Below are 20441 nucleotides of genomic sequence, written 5' to 3' on the forward strand. Positions count from 1 at the left end.
GGGCCAATCATGATTCGAACGTACGAACATAAGTTTCTGGCGTGCCCAATGGACGCAACTCCACACAGCGAATTGCTGCGCCTTGGACGACTGGGCCACCCGATGGCAAAGAAGTCCAACTCTCATGAGTCAGCGATGGAAAAAATGACGTCTTATCAGAGACGGAGCTATATGCAAATGGTGGAGAATGGGTCCAGGCTATTTATCATAATGGCATGGAGATATAATTCCCGGATAGTTGAGGATGCACTGAATCACGAATTTATTTCAACAGGACTGGTATATACTTGATGACTTCCCCTGATTGTCTACCACATGCATGTCGGCGTGATCTGAGGTCTGTGAAAGATAGTAACCTTTTTAGATAGGTAACTCAGAAGTAAATAAGGCTACGAATAAGTAGAACTTCATGCCACATTTAGCAATTTGCCATATCACTACCGCATGTGGGGAACACTAAAGTGGTCTTTATACAATGTACCCATGTGAGGAATAGGACCCCGGTCTACGGAATGACAAGAACACGCTTTAACATTAGGCCTACCCACGGCTCCAGATATAGGGTTATGTGTTAAAGTGGAACCCCGTTAATCCGAAACGTACAATGTACCCAAGTGAGGAATCGAACCCCGGTCTACGGAATGACAAGAAAACGCTTTAACATTAGGCCTACCCACGGCTCCAGATATAGGGTTATGTGTTAAAGTGGAACCCCGTTAATCCGAAATTATGCTAACTGCTGTTGGGAAAGTCCATGGATATTTATTTGAAGCATACCAGTCCGTGTGGATCCGTCATTAGTTACACCGGTTATTTGTTAATTCGGACGATTTCACTTCGCACGATTCAGTCTGGATTAACGGAGAATCACTGAATAACAGAGAGAATATGGTAAAGCTGCAGAATAACACGAGAGAGATCAATTGAACTGTACACGAACTTCAGGAAGTATGAGAAGCATCACTGTCATAACGACAACTTTCCTACGAGGGTGTAATTCGTGAAGCCTATTCCATGTGTCCGCAAACCACCCAACAACCCCCCCCCCCCCCCCCCCCCCCCCCCCCCCCCACCAAACACAACACACACACTCTCACACACATACACCCCCACCCCACCCCACCCCCTTATCGCACACCCCTCCATAATAAGGCTGAAATATGCCTAAAACAGGTTAAGAGATACTCACTCAAGTTGAAGTCATCGATATACCACAAAGAAGAATCACTTCAACCATTTCATTTGGATGGTTACACAGCGTGGTTGCGCGTCCTCAAATAGTTCGTGGATATGTAAATGCAACAGATGCATCCACTATAGAAGTCGTCAGCAGAGCACATTGACACTTTGTACTGCTGTATATATGGAAAGATTTGCAAGGAAGATAAATTTTATTCGAAGTTTGTACACACGTATGCTGTTGAAATCAATAAGAAACACAATTTGGCAGAAGACGGGTGTTACCATAGGCTCATCCATTCTGTCACATGTACTATGATTTTAACTATGATAATTAATTCTCATATTTGCGGCTGTTCTTGAGTATTTCATACCCGGAAATGTCACCTGGAACCGATGGTGTTAACAGTGCCACATACATTATGACCGATTAATAGCATTTGAACCAATATAGAAATTGATATCAAGATCCATATGGAGGTCGACACATGCAGGTAGTTTGTCGCATTAATTTGTTAGGTATGATGATCACTCAAAGTATCCTGTATGTTCTGATACGGGGATAAACGCCATCAGAGTCAGACATGCTATTCATCCGTATATACGCCAGCACTTAATTGTTTGCCGGTGCAAAAAACTGTCAAGTCTGAACCCCGCATAGACGGACATCCGATAACTAAACTTGAAATACCTGCTGAGAATAAATAGGTACTAAGTTGGAGAATAGGTCTTCAGCAACCCATACTTGCCGTAAAAGGTTACTATGCTTGTCGTAAAAGGCGACCTAACGGGATCGGGTGGTCAGGCTCGCTGACTTGATTGATATATATAATCGATCCCAATTGCGTGGATCGATGCTCATGATGTCAATCACTGGAATATCTTATCCAGGCTCGATTATTTTACAGACCGCCGTCATATAGCTGGAATATTGCTGAGTGCGGCGTTAAACAACAAACCAACCAACCCAAGTTGGGTTATATCTTTCGTTATTAAGTTTGATTCGATGAATTGATTGTCGAAAATACAACTGGAAATCTGTTTATCCATGCATAAATATTTTTTCTTTATTTTTCTGTTTGAAAACTTGGCACATTTTTGACGACAATCCGCTAAATATATAAATTAGTTCTCCATATATCTGTACACAAATAGAAAGGGCTGTAAGGTGAAACTGAAACATTGGACTACCTCTTAAAAACCTGTAGGAGAAAAGGAAGATAATTTATAGATCTTAACTTTATTATGAGACACACACCTGATGAAGGAGTAAGCATATACTCCGAAACGTTGCGAAAAATCAAGGATTTTTAATGCATACGTTGGAGTAAGTGGTTTAACACCGCTTTGAAGTGTATTTCAGTTATATCACGGCCATCTTCTCGAGGCAAGAGAGTTAACTGACCTTTATAGTACATCTATACAATAGATACATCTTCCCGAGGCAAAGAGAGTTAACTGACTTTTATAGTCGGGGCAAACCGAGATTCGAACCCCACAATCTGGCGTGTCCAAGGGACGCAACTCTGCACGGCGAATCGCGGCAGGTAGAGTGAGCAAGCGAGCGAGTTGGGTTAACACCGCCTTTAACAATATCTCAGTTGAAAGGCGGCACGTCAGTGCCAGGTGAATGTTTATTCCCAAAGTTTAGCTTCTAACTTCTTACTTCCGTGACTGAACTATGGAAAGCTATACATCCTACACCTGGTATAATCAATATTCGAGGTGATTGTTTGTTTGTGACATAATTGAAATCTTACAATGGACTCTACTTTTATTAAATAAATTGAACAAGGCCAGGTTAAAGTGTTGAAAAAAAAATCAGTAAGGGTTGAAAAGAACCGTCTGTATGACAGAGTTAAGTTTAGGTTAGGAAGCACTCAACAATCTTTCAGTTATATAGGCGTGTCAGATGAATGTTTTCCCACAAGTTTGGAAAGTCCAACATACCTACATGTACATACACGACACTGAGTGACTGAAATATGGAAACTTGTACATCCTTCCAAATATGTCTTTTATTTCTCATCACTTAAAAATGTTGTGTGTGAAAGTGCTCACTATCTCGACGTTGTTATGTGGAGAATAACTGCAACTAAAAATGTAAAACCAATACCCGTAATTGACAAACCGGAGTCTACAAACCTACCTCTGCACAGAACCATACGTTAAATTAATCAGAAGCAGACAACATAGAAGTAATCTTACTAAATTGAGATGTGGCACTCTACCCCTTCAAATTGAATTAGGAAGATTTAGTCGACCACCAATTCCTCTAGAGGAAAGATCATGTAACTATTGTCATCAAAATATCGTAGAAGACGAATTTCATTTCCTAATGAACTGCAGACTATACTCAGATATCCGTTGTAACTAACTGATGGATGCTCACACCACCGACAATAATTTTCTCAGTTTAGCCAAAAATAATCAGTTTGTTTACCTTATGCAAAACGAGGAGATACAACATTGCCTAGCTGCAACAGTGTCCCTGATGTTTCTACGACGTATGGATGTAAATATATCATAATAATATAATATTAATTTATTACTTGTACAAAGCACTGTTTCCAGCGGTCTGTGTCCGAATATTACACTGCGGGTCGTCTTTAAGCATTGTATTGCAGGTTATATTTAGATATTATATCGTGGGTAATATTTGATATTGTAAGTGCAGGTTGCTCGTGTGACCCAATACTTATATGTTTTAAATATGTGATTTAATTTATGATTTGTTTATATGTTAAATGTCTCTCATAACCCTGAATGGGTGGCCATGTTTTATCTTGTGATGTTATGTATTTTGTGACCATGGGTGAGACAAAAATAAACAATTTTTCTTCTTCTTCTCCTAATTGATTAAATACAAAGATGTCCCAGGTTAGATAGTGTTCGGACCTGTGGCGTTCTGATGTCTGCAGCGTTAACAAACAAATAGGCTACATATTGGACTGCATGCCTGTGTATAATAATTAAAATTATTGAATCGAAAAAAATAATATTATGTATGTTAGTTTCCAATTATAATCCCTTTAGCCCCATGAATTGAGATGAAACCGAAAATATAATTTATTGAAAATGAAAATAGTTTCGTAAACAAGCGGTTGCTATAAAGAGCGCCGCCGCAGGCTATCTCTACTAAACAAATATTGAAATCTCGCAACATCTTTGGCCTTATTCAATGACATTGCATGTAGAGATGATAGATAGCAGAGAGGAGCTCCCGGCAGCTCAGTTTCGCCGTATGTCTTCCAACAAAATGTCCAAAATTGTATTGTATTGTGACCAGATGTTAAACTTTGTGGTCTTCAGTTATAAAGGTCGGCCGAAACAGAAATGGATAGTCGAAGACAAACGACTTGGCGACGGTTTTGCGCAAGTGTTTCGAAGCGCCAAGACATCCAAGAACCACCAAAAACGCGATTTCCTTTCCTCTCGCGAGATCAAGTCTCCATGGTGACGTTGTCAGTTCAAACGACGCCATTTTGTTGTTGACTTCACTACTTCAATATATTACTCTCTGCTGCATTAAGCTTTCTGACAGTTGATCCCGTTTTAGTGAATCATGTTTGCGAATGTAGCAAGCGTGTATTACCAAGGTATTGAATTTGGTTTTTAGATTCTTTGATTTTGCTATTTATTCATTATCTGCTTGGATGTAAACCCACGGTTTTGTTTTGAGTCTTTTTATGTGAACGTTTTCTTTAGAATTTCTTCTTCCAGAGCTGTGATACGTATACAACATTCTAGGTTAATCTTTGTTTTCTATTTAATTCATTTCTCACCTTAGTCTGGATCAAGGCTATCCCGTTTTTCATTCACAAACTTTAAAAAATGCATATTTCATATTTCCAGTTGCCATTACCCAATGTAATTGCTCACGTTGCGTGTGATGGATTGTAAAGTGTGATTAAAACAATAAATCATATGACAGGTGAGTAATAGAAAACACGTTTAGCATGAATACACTGAGCTACAATGTTGCGTTTTTGCCTCAGCTCACGATGAACTAGTCAAGCCGAAGACTCCTCTACCCAGCCTGGCTGTTTCCCAAATGGACCACTCCTTCCCAAATCCAGTAGGTCACCACGGGGGCACACTTGCTCTGTTTTTTCACAGGCGATTTGCTTATTATACTTAGCAAATCTTATTATCCCCCACCCAGCAAAGTTGGCGGGGGATATAGAAACGGGCTCCGTCCGTCCGTCCGTCACGTTTCGTTTCCGGAGCATAATTCAGAAACCGTACAATATTTTATCATGAAACTTTGCAGGTCTGTGAAGTACATGCTGAACTGGTGCCTTTTGCTATTTATAAATTTTATAAATTTTTATTTTTTACGTTTCCATGGCAACAAGATGGACTTAGGTTTTGTGAGGGTAGGGTTCGTTTCCGGAGCATAATACATAAACCGTTCAATATAGTTTTTCATCAAACTTTGCAGGTCTGTCAGGTACATGCTGAACTGGTGCCTTTTGCTATTTAGAAATTTTAGAAATTTTTATTTTTACGTTTCCATGGCAACAAGATGGACTTAGGTTCCAAACTCTTTCTTTTTTCACAATTTCTATGACAAGTTCCACCTCGGTTAAAAAAGTTAGGGTTTGTTTAGATCTAATTATGTCATAAATTCTGCAACAGGGACGGGGGATATAGCCACGTTAGTGGCAAACTCTTGTTTATCATTAGGCCTTTCTAGGAACCAACGGTAGCCATTTTGTACCGACATTAGTTCTATGAGCACGTCTTGTAGCAGCAATATTGCCAATATTGTAGATATCAGGGGGCCACAATAATTTACTCTTATAACCAACCGTAGGCTGTTTTGCATCAATTGTATTTGGCATTCTTCTTGTTCGAGTTACAGGCATTCGACATTAAACTTGACATTAAACTTGCACTTTCCAACACCCTTTCTGCAGCTACTAATATTAACTTCTTTTGTCAAATCTACTGTTTCTGTAATTGCACACATCTAATAATAATAATAATAATAATAATATCTAACAGTGGATATCTGCCATAAAGTGTCTTTTGTTTTTCTCCTTATTCGGATCGTTGGAACCTCAGTTTGTGTACTATTCATCAATTTTGCTTTTGCGGAGAGTTAATCGTTAAGTTGCCTGTCTCTTTACTTTCAAGCACCCTAGGGTTGAATCTGAGTTTTGGTCCACCCCCCTGACATCCCTGCCCATAACCGAGATCCCCCACTCCGACCCTTCCCCTCAGCCAGCCTATGTTCCCATTGTCATCACAGCTGACTTTGTGGAGATTGATCTGAGTGACCTTGATGACACAGAACACCCACAGCCCTCTGTGGAGTCCCAGCAGACACACTCATTTGTTGCAGCCTGCTGCTCGTGTGTCTTCAGATGGATCAAGAAATTATTCTTGTGCTAGATGAACTGTTAATATTGATATGAATCTATATCTAATATCTAATATAAAATAGTTTAGAACTTTTTAGAACAACGATCCTGTTTTATTACAATTTGACAAATCAGTCTTAAGTATCCATAAATTTAAATAAACAATTTTGGGCATGTGACACAAAATACATTGCAATAAAATATATTTTTTTGTTACTTCTATCAATGTTTTGTTATAGGCTTTATAAAGTGTGTGTTTGTTCTGTTCTGAAGTGTTTGTTTCATTCTTGCTTGAAATTCATCAATTACATTGCAGTATTCCTGGTTAGATTAAGACCTCTGTACCTGATACTTGTTGTAGGCGTCCTTACTTATTTTTGTGTTTCTCGTCTCCCCCTACCTCCTGATATTTGATAAAGTAATTGTCACGAAAACCTGCTACAATTGCAATCACATAGACGGTCGTCTATGTTATTTATGAAGTTCGGGGTTGTGCAGCCTTTGTTGTTAAAATGGACGTAAGTTACTACCACTTTTGAAAAACTCCGAGTAAAAGTGACTTTGTACCAGAAAAGGTTTGGTTCAAACCAACACATCCCAAGCTGGTTCACTTGCAAAGATCCAATTTGGTAACATTTACAATGGTTCCATCTATACATACGTATATTTTGTCATTTCATACTTCATATAAATATATACGAAACTGATAAGGTAGCCAAAACGTATCGGGCAAATACCACTATTAAAAATATACACCAGTGCATGCTTCGATCTACGGTCTTATCTCCAGAACATTCAATACATTCTGATGCATATTTGCAGATAACTCAGTTTAATCTATGCTTATAAAATAAAATAGTTCTGGAATTTGCGTGACATCAGTGAGATGAAGATGACTGTAGTCGTCCTATTTTTTGTCAGCTGTGAAAATGGAAAACGAACATTTGATATTATACCAAAAATATTGTAGGAATTTATTGTACGAATGCTTTTAAAATCTATTCTTCACTAAGGAAGTGTTCTATGGGTGATAAGTCTTATCTGATGAAGGCAAGACATTGTATGTGGCCTTGTGTTGTGCTGAAACAGGATCCGGATTTTTCTTATGAGAACGGTAGTACAACAGGGCGGAGGACTTGGTCAATGTAACGATGTCCAGAAATATATATTTGCCTTCATAAATCACCAGGTCTGTCTTAACTTGGCCCAAACCATAACGCTGCTACATTAAAACGTTTCGAAGTAAATTGAAATAAGAGCTGTTACCAAGTGTTCTAAACTTTAAAATTTCATAAAATATGTTACGCAATTATTTGAAAGCACTTTTTTTAATTGTTTACTTTTTAAAAAGTTGGTCCGCCCGCTCTCTTGTTGGTTAAGGTTGGAGATTAGTAACACATAACAAAGTATGGATGGACAAACGGGCCATGAGCCTGGTGCACAAAGAGATCTCATTCTTTAACATAGGCTTACAATAGTCATAGAGCTAAGATTTATGAAAGTGGGCCCTGGTCATGCATTGCGTTAAACAAAAAAAACCAAAGACAAACAAATACAGCTTTAACCACGAGGCTACTCAATTGAACCTAATCTATTCAGGACAAGAATACAACATATTTTAGATTTATTCAACACCCTTGGATGACCTGTTCGATCGGTTGGGGGCATACATACCCTTAGTACTGTGATGACTACACAAAACATATATATAGATTCCATAAATAATAGACAAAACTCCATAATCATTAGAAAGTTCTGCTAAAAGCAGAGTCCATTGTACGATTCCGAATGTATTATCAGCATGTATTTGTGAATCACTAATAAATAGTGATGACACCAGATGTTGGCGAAACGGGGGGTATATCCTGCCTCACCGGTCACAAACACACACACAGGCAAGTCAAACGTTCGCCTGAACAAACACGGGAACATATTCATATGTTATCATAAGCTAAGTGAGAATTATCCAGCCTATTGTATGGTGCTGACAAATCAAGAACCAACGACCAGAGTATTCTGTATATGGTACGTCTAAGAAGGACGCATGTCTGCACAGCGTCTTGCCGCGCGCGAGACAACTGGTCCATCTGCTATAATCATGAACAGTGCATGGCGTAAAATACAAAGAAAAAGGGTGGGAAATTAAAAAGGATTACTGGTCCATGTCATTTTCAGTTTTCAAATTGAGAGCTAAAATAGAGATACCGAAGGATGTAGAAGTTTCCATATTTGAGTCAGTGACGTGTATCGAACTAAGAAGTTTGAAGCGATGCTGAGTTTTCATCCTCACAAACGTTTATGAAAAAAACATAATTCATCTGACACGCCGCTATTTAACCGAAATTATGTTAAATGCGTCCTTAAAACCCAACTGAATCACTCATTTTACCTGTAACACAGAAGGGACTTTTCAACCCTTAATGAGTTTTTTCAACACTTTCATCTGGCCTTGACCAAACTATTTCCCTGTTGCTTTCCTACGCAAGCACATGTTTACAGATATAAATACAATTGTGAAATGCCACTGATAGCTCACACACAAACAATCTCTTCCAGAAAAGAAATACATTTGAAAAAACACATGAAAATATCGCCAATTCCTTTTACAGTTTTTGGATTGATGTTGTTCAAAATGATTTGATATAAGCCCATGATATTATAGCAAATAACAAAGCGCATCTCAAGATCATGGTATGTTTCGGCTGTGTACCAATCGGAACACACTCAAGACGATATATGCCGATATCTTCCGAAGGTATTTTCGCCGAACGGACAGCGACATCTACCGACTAGACGTCACTATGACGTCATTGGGCGATATTGTGACGTCACGCCATTGTCTGACATTGTCTCAGCTAGCTACAGCAGCACTGCAGTACACTCTTCATTTATCGAGATTATCGAAGCATTATGCCAGTCACCAGACGTCTGACCGTGTCCGAGTGTGAGGGCTTTGATTCCGAGGTGGCGGAGTGTTTTTCACGTACAGAACCGACAGGTGTGTATGCCCTTATATATAATAACAGAGTTCAACACTACAACTTCAATTCTCTAAATTGAAAAGGGTTTCAGAATGAACCACTTCATTTGCATCACTTCCTTAATTTCATGCCATAGATGTATATGTGATATTGGATTTAGACTTGCCAGTTGGATTGATTCTATACTTAATCCGGTTATTGCTATTTCAGAGTTTCATGATTCGGTTCCCAAATACGTCACTATAAAACCAAAACCAGTCGCTGGGCACCCGACCGTGTCCGAGTGTGAGGGGTTTGATTCCGAGGTGGCAGAGTGTTTTTCCCGTACAGAACCGACAGGTATGTGCCGTTATATATCATAACAGCATTCGACTCTCCAACTTCATTTTTTTCAATTGAAAACGTTTTCCGAATAAACCACTTTATGTCTACCATTTCCTTCATTTTATACGGTAGATAAATATCATCTGCATGTCCAAGCCGGGTACAAACGTTTCCGACCATGATGCTTAGGGGCGGGTCATGTTACCCTTTCTGGAAACCATACAATCTGTTAAAGATATATTGAAAGCTCTTGGAAATGTGCATTCGACAGTATCAGTAAAATAAATGAACAACCACCAACATAATGACTTTATAGCCATTAGAAGGTGTGGAAAACAGTGAGTGAGTGAGTGAGTTGGGTTTAACGCCGCTTTTAACAGTATTCTAATTATATCGCGGCGTGTCAGCTTAATGTGGGAGGAAAGCCCGAAGTGATGCAGGTCTCAGACGTTTAGCACTTCGGTGAAACCCACGAGCACGGGTATGGTGCTGACAAACCTAGAAACATAATCAGGGCGAACCGGAATTCGAACCCACAATCATAGGTTTCTGGCGTGCCCAAGGGACGCAACTCTGCATAGCGAATCGCGGCGCCTTAGACGACTGGGCCACCCGTGCCCCCTGGAAAACAGTATATGGTATCTGCGGAAAGAGCAGACCCTGGGAAGTAATCTGAATACAAGGGAAAGGCCAAGTTGGGAAATGGGACAAAGAGTAAAAAACAAAATAAATAAAAATCCGAGCGCAGACAATGAACCTGGCCGAAGTGTGTGCAGAACGTTCCAAATACATTGTTTAGATCCTTGTGGTATTACTTGTGACTGCATACTAGAAACTTGTAATTTGACTTATTTCAAGGGATTGATCCAAAAGGACCCTATTTCCAAATGTCCTTGTTGTAAGCCCCGGTTAATTGGATTGATAGATTATGTACTAAATTCGATTATTGCGTTTTCAGAGTTCCACGATTTGGTTCCCAAACACGTCACAATAAAACCAAGCCCTATCCGTCCCGAGCCACCATTCCAATGGGACTGTAGTGAAAAGGACAAACAACTTGGCAAAGAGCTCGAACTCCACGTTCGGCTTACGGCTGTCCTGGTTAAGGTGGACATTCTCCGGGCTGACCTACGAGATGCACGACTGCGTTCCAAATGTCTGAAACTGAAGAACCAACATCTTCAGAGACAAGCCAGACAACTCTCGGAGGAGAAAGACTCCCTCAGGGAGCATGTGGATCGCTTGATGAAAGAGGTGGACATGTTGAGAGCTGAAAGACTGCGTGTACATTCAGGAGAGGGAGAGGGTGTTGTACTTGTTCAGTGGTCAGGGGCTACACAGACCACGTGTTTTGACCACATTGTCCAATCAAAAAAAGGCATGCCTCGTGAACAAGACAACAGGTCAAGAAGACATCATGAACTCTCTCAAAGTAGTCTGTCATCAAAGAAACATATGTCACCAAGCACAACCAATTTAATAGAAACTTGTAATCAGAAACAACATGTACAAAAGTCAAAATCTTTCTTTGGTCGTTTTACAAAACTGTTTAGAAGAAACAAATAATAATGTAATTCAGTCCTTTTTAATGATGGTAATAACAATTGTTTCAGTTCAAGAGCATTGTCTTCGTTATTTGTTAACAAGGGTTGCTTTTCACTAGTTACAAGAGATCTGTCAACATGTATTGGACATGTGTTCCATTAATTTGAACATATTGACAATGGTTCACCTTCCATTCATTAGTGATTTAAATGGTGCTTTTAGAAGTATCCTTTCACTATCAAGGCAGGGACACCGAAGGTGGACTTTCACAGAGTGTACCTATACATGGGAAGAGAGAACGCTTTACCCACTAAGCTCCACAATGCCCCTTAATGGCAGGAAACACCCCAAGTTAAATCAGTACTTATTTATGATAGAATATGATCAGTGCATGATGTGATTCGTGGAAACACGTAGTATCAACAGTGTCTCTACCATCAAGTCGTCTCCTGGAAATATAAATTTGTAAAATAGACGTTCTACTAACTATGGTGGGGAACATGTAATTGTCTCCCTTTGACCATGGCTAAAACTTCGTAACGTCGCGGATAAACATTTATTTTCTCTTTTTGGAGATTAGTAACACATAACAAAATATGGATGGACAAACGGGCCATGAGCCTGGTGCACAAAGAGATCTCATTCTTTAACATAGGCTTACAATAGTCGTAGAGCTAAGATTTGTGCAAGTGGGCCCTGGTCATGCATTGCGTTAAACAAAAAAAACCAAAGACAAACAAATACAGCTTTAACCACGAGGCTACTCAATTGAACCTAATCTATTCAGGACAAGAATACAACATATTTTAGATTTATTCAACACCCTTGGATGACCTCTGTGATCGGTTGGGGGCATACCCTTAGTACTGTGATGGCTACACAAAACATATATATAGATTCCATAAATAATAGACAAAACTCCATAACCATTAGAAAGTTCTGCTAAAAGCAGAGTCCATTGTACGATTCCGAATGTATTATCAGCATGTATTTGTGAATCACTAATAAATAGTGATGACACCAGATGTTGGCGAAACGGGGGGTATATCCTGCCTCACCGGTCACAAACACACAAACAGGCAAGTCAAACGTTCGCCTGAACAAACACGGGAACATATGCATATGTTATCATAAGCTAAGTGAGAATTATCCAGTCTAGTGTATGGTGCTGACAAATCAAGAACCAACGACCAGAGTATTCTGTATATGGTACGTCTAAGAAGGACGCATGTCTGCACAGCGTCTTGCCGCGCGCGAGACAACTGGTCCTTCTGCTTTAATCATGAACAGTGCATGGCGTAAAATACAAAGAAAAAGGGTGGGAAATTAAAAAGGATTACTGGTCCATGTCATTTTCAGTTTTCAAATTGAGAGCTAAAATAGAGATACCGAAGGATGTAGAAGTTTCCATATTTGAGTCAGTCAGTGACGTGTATCGAACTAAGAAGTTTGAAGCGATGCTGAGTTTTCATCCTCACAAACGTTTATGAAAAAAACATAATTCATCTGACACGCCGCTATTTAACCGAAATTATGTTAAATGCGTCCTTAAAACCCAACTGAATCACTCATTTTACCTGTAACACAGAAGGGACTTTTCAACCCTTAATGAGTTTTTTCAACACTTTCATCTGGCCTTGACCAAACTATTTCCCTGTTGCTTTCCTACGCAAGCACATGTTTACAGATATAAATACAATTGTGAAATGCCACTGATAGCTCACACACAAAAAATCTCTTCCAGAAAAGAAATACATTTGAAAAAACACATGAAAATATCGCCAATTCCTTTTACAGTTTTTGGATTGATATTGTTCAAAATGATTTGATATAAGCCCATGATATTATAGCAAATAACAAAGCGCATCTCAAGATCATGGTATGTTTCGGCTGTGTACCAATCGGAACACACTCAAGACGATATATGCCGATATCTTCCGAAGGTATTTTCGCCGAACGGACAGCGACATCTACCGACTAGACGTCACTATGACGTCATTGGGCGATATTGTGACGTCACGCCATTGTCTGACATTGTCTCAGCTAGCTACAGCAGCACTGCAGTACACTCTTCATTTATCGAGATTATCGAAGCATTATGCCAGTCACCAGACGTCTGACCGTGTCCGAGTGTGAGGGCTTTGATTCCGAGGTGGCGGAGTGTTTTTCACGTACAGAACCGACAGGTGTGTATGCCCTTATATATAATAACAGAGTTCAACACTACAACTTCAATTCTCTAAATTGAAAAGGGTTTCAGAATGAACCACTTCATTTGCATCACTTCCTTAATTTCATGCCATAGATGTATATGTGATATTGGATTTAGACTTGCCAGTTGGATTGATTCTATACTTAATCCGGTTATTGCTATTTCAGAGTTTCATGATTCGGTTCCCAAATACGTCACTATAAAACCAAAACCAGTCGCTGGGCACCCGACCGTGTCCGAGTGTGAGGGGTTTGATTCCGAGGTGGCAGAGTGTTTTTCCCGTACAGAACCGACAGGTATGTGCCGTTATATATCATAACAGCATTCGACTCTCCAACTTCATTTTTTTCAATTGAAAACGTTTTCCGAATAAACCACTTTATGTCTACCATTTCCTTCATTTTATACGGTAGATAAATATCATCTGCATGTCCAAGCCGGGTACAAACGTTTCCGACCATGATGCTTAGGGGCGGGTCATGTTACCCTTTCTGGAAACCATACAATCTGTTAAAGATATATTGAAAGCTCTTGGAAATGTGCATTCGACAGTATCAGTAAAATAAATGAACAACCACCAACATAATGACTTTATAGCCATTAGAAGGTGTGGAAAACAGTGAGTGAGTGAGTGAGTTGGGTTTAACGCCGCTTTTAACAGTATTCTAATTATATCGCGGCGTGTCAGCTTAATGTGGGAGGAAAGCCCGAAGTGATGCAGGTCTCAGACGTTTAGCACTTCGGTGAAACCCACGAGCACGGGTATGGTGCTGACAAACCTAGAAACATAATCAGGGCGAACCGGAATTCGAACCCACAATCATAGGTTTCTGGCGTGCCCAAGGGACGCAACTCTGCATAGCGAATCGCGGCGCCTTAGACGACTGGGCCACCCGTGCCCCCTGGAAAACAGTATATGGTATCTGCGGAAAGAGCAGACCCTGGGAAGTAATCTGAATACAAGGGAAAGGCCAAGTTGGGAAATGGGACAAAGAGTAAAAAACAAAATAAATAAAAATCCGAGCGCAGACAATGAACCTGGCCGAAGTGTGTGCAGAACGTTCCAAATACATTGTTTAGATCCTTGTGGTATTACTTGTGACTGCATACTAGAAACTTGTAATTTGACTTATTTCAAGGGATTGATCCAAAGGACCCTATTTCCAAATGTCCTTGTTGTAAGCCCCGGTTAATTGGATTGATAGATTATGTACTAAATTCGATTATTGCGTTTTCAGAGTTCCACGATTTGGTTCCCAAACACGTCACAATAAAACCAAGCCCTATCCGTCCCGAGCCACCATTCCAATGGGACTGTAGTGAAAAGGACAAACAACTTGGCAAAGAGCTCGAACTCCACGTTCGGCTTACGGCTGTCCTGGTTAAGGTGGACATTCTCCGGGCTGACCTACGAGATGCACGACTGCGTTCCAAATGTCTGAAACTGAAGAACCAACATCTTCAGAGACAAGCCAGACAACTCTCGGAGGAGAAAGACTCCCTCAGGGAGCATGTGGATCGCTTGATGAAAGAGGTGGACATGTTGAGAGCTGAAAGACTGCGTGTACATTCAGGAGAGGGAGAGGGTGTTGTACTTGTTCAGTGGTCAGGGGCTACACAGACCACGTGTTTTGACCACATTGTCCAATCAAAAAAAGGCATGCCTCGTGAACAAGACAACAGGTCAAGAAGACATCATGAACTCTCTCAAAGTAGTCTGTCATCAAAGAAACATATGTCACCAAGCACAGCCAATTTAATAGAAACTTGTAATCAGAAACAACATGTACAAAAGTCAAAATCTTTCTTTGGTCGTTTTACAAAACTGTTAAGAAGAAACAAATCATAATGTAATTCAGTCCTTTTTAATGATGGTAATAACAATTGTTTCAGTTCAAGAGCATTGTCTTCGTTATTTGTTAACAAGGGTTGCTTTTCACTAGTTACAAGAGATCTGTCAACATGTATTGGACATGTGTTCCATTAATTTGAACATATTGACAATGGTTCACCTTCCATTCATTAGTGATTTAAATGGTGCTTTTAGAAGTATCCTTTCACTATCAAGGCAGGGACACCGAAGGTGGACTTTCACAGAGTGTACCTATACATGGGAAGAGAGAACGCTTTACCCACTAAGCTCCCCAATGCCCCTTAATGACAGGAAACACCCCAAGTTAAATCAGTACTTATTTATGATAGAATATGATCAGTGCATGATGTGATTCGTGGAAACACGTAGTTTCAACAGTGTCTCTACCATCAAGTCGTCTCCTGGAAATATAAATTTGTAAAATAGACGTTCTACTAACTATGGTGGGGAACATGTAATTGTCTCCCTTTGACCATGGCTAAAACTTCGTAAAGTCGCAGATAAACATTTATTTTCTCTTTTTGGAGATTAGTAACACAAAACAAAATATGGATGGACAAACGGGCCATGAGCCTGGTGCACAAAGAGATCTCATTCTTTAACATAGGCTTACAATAGTCGTAGAGCTAAGATTTGTGCAAGTGGGCCCTGGTCATGCATTGCGTTAAACAAAAAAACAACAAAGACAAACAAATACAGCTTTAACCACGAGGCTACTCAGTTGAACCTAATCTATTCAGGACAAGAATACAACATATCTTAGATTTATTCAACACCCTTGGATGACCTGTGTGATCAGTTGGGGGCATACATACCCTTAGTACTGTGATGGCTACACAAAACATATATATAGATTCCATAAATAATAGACAAAACTCCATAATCATTAGAAAGTTCTGCTAAAAGCAGAGTCCATTGTACGATTCCGAATGTATTATCAGCATGTATTTGTGAATCACTAATAAATAGTGATGACACCAGATATTGGCGAAACGGGGGGTATATCCTGCCTCACCGGTCACAAACACACACACAGGCAAGTCAAACGTTCGCCTGAACAAACACGGGAACATATTCATATGTTATCATAAGCTAAGTGAGAATTATCCAGCCTATTGTATGGTGCTGACAAATCAAAAACCAACGACCAGAGTATTCTGTATATGGTACGTCTAAGAAGGACGCATGTCTGCACAGCGTCTTGCCGCGCGCGAGACAACTGGTCCATCTGCTATGATCATGAACAGTGCATGGCGTAAAATACAAAGAAAAAGGGAGGGAAATTTAAAAGGATTACTGGTCCATGTCATTTTCAGTTTTCAAATTGAGAGCTAAAATAGAGATACCGAAGGATGTAGAAGTTTCCATATTTGAGTCAGTCAGTGACGTGTATCGAACTATGAAGTTTGAAGCGATGCTGAGTTTTCATCCTCACAAACGTTTATGAAAAAAACATAATTCATCTGACACGCCGCTATTTAACCGAAATTATGTTAAATGCGTCCTTAAAACCCAACTGAATCACTCATTTTACCTGTAACACAGAAGGGACTTTTCAACCCTTAATGAGTTTTTTCAACACTTTCATCTGGCCTTGACCAAACTATTTCCCTGTTGCTTTCCTACGCAAGCACATGTTTACAGATATAAATACAATTGCCACTGATAGCTCACACACAAAAAATCTCTTCCAGAAAAGAAATACATTTGAAAAAACACATGAAAATATCGCCAATTCCTTTTACAGTTTTTGGATTGATATTGTTCAAAATGATTTGATATAAGCCCATGATATTATAGCAAATAACAAAGCGCATCTCAAGATCATGGTATGTTTCGGCTGTGTACCAATCGGAACACACTCAAGACGATATATGCCGATATCTTCCGAAGGTATTTTCGCCGAACGGACAGCGACATCTACCGACTAGACGTCACTATGACGTCATTGGGCGATATTGTGACGTCACGCCATTGTCTGACATTGTCTCAGCTAGCTACAGCAGCACTGCAGTACACTCTTCATTTATCGAGATTATCGAAGCATTATGCCAGTCACCAGACGTCTGACCGTGTCCGAGTGTGAGGGCTTTGATTCCGAGGTGGCGGAGTGTTTTTCACGTACAGAACCGACAGGTGTGTATGCCCTTATATATAATAACAGAGTTCAACACTACAACTTCAATTCTCTAAATTGAAAAGGGTTTCAGAATGAACCACTTCATTTGCATCACTTCCTTAATTTCATGCCATAGATGTATATGTGATATTGGATTTAGACTTGCCAGTTGGATTGATTCTATACTTAATCCGGTTATTGCTATTTCAGAGTTTCATGATTTGGTTCCCAAATACGTCACTATAAAACCAAAACCAGTCGCTGGGCACCCGACCGTGTCCGAGTGTGAGGGGTTTGATTCCGAGGTGGCAGAGTGTTTTTCCCGTACAGAACCGACAGGTATGTGCCGTTATATATCATAACAGCATTCGACTCTCCAACTTCATTTTTTTCAATTGAAAACGTTTTCCGAATAAACCACTTTATGTCTACCATTTCCTTCATTTTATACGGTAGATAAATATCATCTGCATGTCCAAGCCGGGTACAAACGTTTCCGACCATGATGCTTAGGGGCGGGTCATGTTACCCTTTCTGGAAACCATACAATCTGTTAAAGATATATTGAAAGCTCTTGGAAATGTGCATTCGACAGTATCAGTAAAATAAATGAACAACCACCAACATAATGACTTTATAGCCATTAGAAGGTGTGGAAAACAGTGAGTGAGTGAGTGAGTGAGTGAGTTGGGTTTAACGCCGCTTTTAACAGTATTCTAATTATATCGCGGCGTGTCAGCTTAATGTGGGAGGAAAGCCCGAAGTGATGCAGGTCTCAGACGTTTAGCACTTCGGTGAAACCCACGAGCACGGGTATGGTGCTGACAAACCTAGAAACATAATCAGGGCGAACCGGGATTCGAACCCACAATCATAGGTTTCTGGCGTGCCCAAGGGACGCAACTCTGCATAGCGAATCGCGGCGCCTTAGACGACTGGGCCACCCGTGCCCCCTGGAAAACAGTATATGGTATCTGCGGAAAGAGCAGACCCTGGGAAGTAATCTGAATACAAGGGAAAGGCCAAGTTGGGAAATGGGACAAAGAGTAAAAAACAAAATAAATAAAAATCCGAGCGCAGACAATGAACCTGGCCGAAGTGTGTGCAGAACGTTCCAAATACATTGTTTAGATCCTTGTGGTATTACTTGTGACTGCATACTAGAAACTTGTAATTTGACTTATTTCAAGGGATTGATCCAAAGGACCCTATTTCCAAATGTCCTTGTTGTAAGCCCCGGTTAATTGGATTGATAGATTATGTACTAAATTCGATTATTGCGTTTTCAGAGTTCCACGATTTGGTTCCCAAACACGTCACAATAAAACCAAGCCCTATCCGTCCCGAGCCACCATTCCAATGGGACTGTAGTGAAAAGGACAAACAACTTGACAAAGAGCTCGAACTCCACGTTCGGCTTACGGCTGTCCTGGTTAAGGTGGACATTCTCCGGGCTGACCTACGAGATGCACGACTGCGTTCCAAATGTCTGAAACTGAAGAACCAACATCTTCAGAGACAAGCCAGACAACTCTCGGAGGAGAAAGACTCCCTCAGGGAGCATGTGGATCGCTTGATGAAAGAGGTGGACATGTTGAGAGCTGAAAGACTGCGTGTACATTCAGGAGAGGGAGACAGTGTTGGACTTGTTCAGTGGTCAGGGGCTACACAGACCACGTGTTTTGACCACATTGTCCAATCAAAGAAAGGCATGCCTCGTGAACAAGACAACAGGTCAAGAAGACATCATGAACTCTCTCAAAGTAGTCTGTCATCAAAGAAACATATGTCACCAAGCACAACCAATTTAATAGAAACTTGTAATCAGAAACAAAATGTACAAAAGTCAAAATCTTTCTTTGGTCGTTTTACAAAACTGTTTAGAAGAAACAAATCATAATGTAATTCAGTCCTTTTTAATGATGGTAATAACAATTGTTTCAGTTCAAGAGCATTGTCTTCGTTATTTGTTAACAAGTGTTGCTTTTCACTAGTTACAAGAGATCTGTCAACATGTATTGGACATGTGTTCCATTAATTTGAACATATTGACAATGGTTCACCTTCCATTCATTAGTGATTTAAATGGTGCTTTTAGAAGTATCCTTTCACTATCAAGGCAGGGACACCGAAGGTGGACTTTCACAGAGTGTACCTATATATGGGAAGAGAGAACGCTTTACCCACTAAGCTCCCCAATGCCCCTTAATGGCAGGAAACACCCCAAGTTAAATCAGTACTTATTTATGATAGAATATGATCAGTGCATGATGTGATTCGTGGAAACACGTAGTATCAACAGTGTCTCTACCATCAAGTCGTCTCCTAGAACTATAAATTTGTAAAATAGACGTTCTACTAACTATGGTGGGGAACATGTAGCTGGTGTATTGAGAACACCATCACTTGCCGATGTAGATAATGGGTCCATTTTCAGTTGACTTGCATCAAACTATGTGTTGGATACTATGTAACGGATAAGTTTGGCAGTCGGAAACGTTTCAATGGCACATGATGCAACTCAGTGGGGAACAACCTCCTACTGCATAGGGAACAACAGATGAGACGTGCCAGGAATACAAGTTTCTGTAATTAGAACTATAGACTGCCCAAGGTCAACAATATTCCACGAACCTGCAACATATATTATTCTGCATACCATCAGGCTCACTGACTTGGTTGATGCATGTCATTGATCCCAATTGATCGATGCTCATGATTTCAATCACTGGATTGTCTGGTCCAGACTCGATTATTTACAGACCGCCTTCATATAGCTGGAATATTGCTGAGTGCAGCGTTAGACAACAAATCAACCAACCAATCATGACTTTCGGTT

The 20441-nt window shown here is 40.1% G+C and overlaps 4 protein-coding genes across 4 annotated transcripts; all 4 read left to right on the top strand.

Annotated features, from left to right (window-relative positions):
- The first annotated feature begins 4744 nt into the window (after window positions 1-4744).
- Window positions 4745-6579, top strand: LOC139468339 (uncharacterized). The gene is made up of 3 exons (XM_071250243.1): window positions 4745-4778; window positions 5178-5257; window positions 6322-6579. The coding sequence occupies exons 1-3, from the start codon at window positions 4745-4747 to the stop codon at window positions 6577-6579; spliced, it is 372 nt and encodes a 123-aa protein (XP_071106344.1).
- A 2879-nt stretch (window positions 6580-9458) lies between these two features.
- LOC139469239 (uncharacterized) lies at window positions 9459-11419 on the top strand. Its single transcript, XM_071251377.1, has 3 exons — window positions 9459-9546; window positions 9740-9868; window positions 10812-11419. Exons 1-3 carry the CDS (start codon window positions 9459-9461, stop codon window positions 11417-11419), a joined length of 825 nt encoding a protein of 274 aa, XP_071107478.1.
- Window positions 11420-13496: 2077 nt separating this feature from the next.
- LOC139469323 (uncharacterized) lies at window positions 13497-15459 on the top strand. The gene is made up of 3 exons (XM_071251462.1): window positions 13497-13584; window positions 13778-13906; window positions 14849-15459. The coding sequence occupies exons 1-3, from the start codon at window positions 13497-13499 to the stop codon at window positions 15457-15459; spliced, it is 828 nt and encodes a 275-aa protein (XP_071107563.1).
- Window positions 15460-17531: 2072 nt separating this feature from the next.
- Window positions 17532-19502, top strand: LOC139469244 (uncharacterized). Its single transcript, XM_071251382.1, has 3 exons — window positions 17532-17619; window positions 17813-17941; window positions 18892-19502. The coding sequence occupies exons 1-3, from the start codon at window positions 17532-17534 to the stop codon at window positions 19500-19502; spliced, it is 828 nt and encodes a 275-aa protein (XP_071107483.1).
- Window positions 19503-20441: the final 939 nt, after the last annotated feature.

This window comes from Haliotis cracherodii, unplaced genomic scaffold, assembly GCF_022045235.1.
Source record: "Haliotis cracherodii isolate W230 unplaced genomic scaffold, xgHalCrac1.p SCAF_2, whole genome shotgun sequence".
Classification (NCBI taxonomy): domain Eukaryota; kingdom Metazoa; phylum Mollusca; class Gastropoda; order Lepetellida; family Haliotidae; genus Haliotis; species Haliotis cracherodii.

Coding starts and splice junctions, on each gene's coding strand:
- LOC139469239 (XM_071251377.1), top strand. CDS start 9,459: ATGCCAGTCACCAGACGTCTGACCGTGTCCGAGTGTGAGGGCTTTGAT. Junction 9,547..9,739: donor TTCACGTACAGAACCGACAG/GTGTGTATGCCC, acceptor TTGCTATTTCAG/AGTTTCATGATTCGGTTCCC. Junction 9,869..10,811: donor TTCCCGTACAGAACCGACAG/GTATGTGCCGTT, acceptor TTGCGTTTTCAG/AGTTCCACGATTTGGTTCCC.
- LOC139469244 (XM_071251382.1), top strand. CDS start 17,532: ATGCCAGTCACCAGACGTCTGACCGTGTCCGAGTGTGAGGGCTTTGAT. Junction 17,620..17,812: donor TTCACGTACAGAACCGACAG/GTGTGTATGCCC, acceptor TTGCTATTTCAG/AGTTTCATGATTTGGTTCCC. Junction 17,942..18,891: donor TTCCCGTACAGAACCGACAG/GTATGTGCCGTT, acceptor TTGCGTTTTCAG/AGTTCCACGATTTGGTTCCC.
- LOC139469323 (XM_071251462.1), top strand. CDS start 13,497: ATGCCAGTCACCAGACGTCTGACCGTGTCCGAGTGTGAGGGCTTTGAT. Junction 13,585..13,777: donor TTCACGTACAGAACCGACAG/GTGTGTATGCCC, acceptor TTGCTATTTCAG/AGTTTCATGATTCGGTTCCC. Junction 13,907..14,848: donor TTCCCGTACAGAACCGACAG/GTATGTGCCGTT, acceptor TTGCGTTTTCAG/AGTTCCACGATTTGGTTCCC.
- LOC139468339 (XM_071250243.1), top strand. CDS start 4,745: ATGTTTGCGAATGTAGCAAGCGTGTATTACCAAG. Junction 4,779..5,177: donor AGCAAGCGTGTATTACCAAG/GTATTGAATTTG, acceptor TTTTTGCCTCAG/CTCACGATGAACTAGTCAAG. Junction 5,258..6,321: donor ACCACTCCTTCCCAAATCCA/GTAGGTCACCAC, acceptor TTTACTTTCAAG/CACCCTAGGGTTGAATCTGA.